Source organism: Streptopelia decaocto (genome assembly GCF_964273445.1).
Source record: "Streptopelia decaocto genome assembly, chromosome: 21".
Classification (NCBI taxonomy): domain Eukaryota; kingdom Metazoa; phylum Chordata; class Aves; order Columbiformes; family Columbidae; genus Streptopelia; species Streptopelia decaocto.
Window position 1 is genome coordinate 5815143 of NC_138676.1, and position 1582 is coordinate 5816724.

General features: G+C 52.3%; 1 protein-coding gene across 1 annotated transcript; it reads right to left on the reverse strand.

Moving 5' to 3' along the window:
- Nucleotides 1–459: 459 nt before the first annotated feature.
- Nucleotides 460–1374, reverse strand: LOC309448689 (olfactory receptor 14A16-like; the record flags this gene model as incomplete). The annotated part of the gene is made up of 1 exon (XM_082070417.1): nt 460–1374. One exon carries the CDS (start codon nt 1372–1374, stop codon nt 460–462), a length of 915 nt encoding a protein of 304 aa, XP_081926543.1.
- Between the last annotated feature and the right edge of the window lie 208 nt (nt 1375–1582).

Genomic DNA, 1582 nt, shown 5'->3' on the forward strand with positions numbered 1-1582 from the left:
GATGGACACTCAAACCAGCACCATGATGTAACATGGTGCCCCATGTCCTCCCCTGAGCCATGAAAAACACAAGTACAGCAGCATGGCCTTGTGGGGGAAATTTATTCAGGCTGACCACAGCGTTGGAAGAAGAGCCCAAGCTCCAAATACTGAGACTGAGGAAATCCCCTTTTGTGGGGTGTTTCAAAAAGATGGCCCCAATTTCAGAAATACAGTGATTTCAAAATGGGTCCACACCTGTATTGCAGAGATGTGACACAGGACACCAGCTGTACCAGGGCCCCAGAAACAGGTAGACAGGCCTCTGAGTCACTGCTCTGGAGAAGTGCCGTGGGTGAAGAAATTCCTTGACAAACATGGTTATCACAGATGAAAAGCTCAATGCACAGGAGGTTCCTGAGATGAACTGGAAATCACTTCTGAAGAGACACGGGTATCTTATTGCTGCTGACAGAAAAATTACTGAATCAGCTTCTTCAGTGCCACTTTCAGCTCCTTGTTCCTCATACTGTAGATGAGAGGGTTCACTGCTGGAGGCACCACTGAGTACAGAAAAGATAACACCAGATCCAGGCTTGGGGAGGACATAGAGGGGGGCATCAGGTTGGCAAACACGCCAGTGCTGACAAACAGGGAGACCACGGCCAGGTGAGGGAGGCAGGTGGAAAAGGCTTTGTGCCGTCCCTGCTCAGAGGGGATCCTCAGCACGGCCCTCAAGATCTGCACATAGGACACCACAATGAACACAAAACACCCAAATATTAAACAGACACTGACCACAATAAGCCCAAGTTCCCTGAGGTAGGAGTGTGAGCAGGAGAGCTTGAGGATCTGGGGGATTTCACAGAAGAACTGGCCCAGGGCATTGCCCTTGCACAGGGGCAGTGAAAATGTATTGGCCGTGAGCAGCAGAGAATAGAGAAACCCAGTGGCCCAGGCAGCTGCTGCCATGTGGACACAAGCTCTGCTGCCCAGGAGGGTCCCGTAGTGCAGGGGTTTGCAGATGGCAACGTAGCGGTCGTAGGACATGATGGTGAGGAGACAATACTCTGCTGAAACAAAAAAGACAAACAGAAAGACTTGGGCAACACATCCCAAAAAGGAGATGGTCCTGGTGTCCCAGAGGGAATTGGCCATGGATCTGGGGACAGTGGTGGAGATGGAGCCCAGGTCGAGGAGGGCGAGGTTGAGCAGGAAGAAGTACATGGGGGTGTGCAGGTGCTGGTCCCAGGCTATGGTGGTGATGATGAGGCCGTTGCCCAGGAGGGCAGCCAGGTAGATGCCCAGGAAGAGCCAGAAGTGCAAGAGCTGCAGCTCCCGTGTGTCTGTGAACGGCAGGAGGAGGAACTGGGTGATGGAGCTGCTGTTGGACATTTGCTTTTCCTGAGCACGCGGCGCTGTCATGAGAAAAAAAAAAAAGACAGTGAGAATCCAGGGCAGAGCTCTCTGACAAAAATCAAACCAACTCCCATAGACCCTCCCCTGTCACACGCAGACACCCTTTTGATTTTCTAGGAGAACTGTGCCTGGAGCCCTGTTCGGTGCTGGAAAATGTGCAACCAAGAGCAGGGCCTGTGCCCAT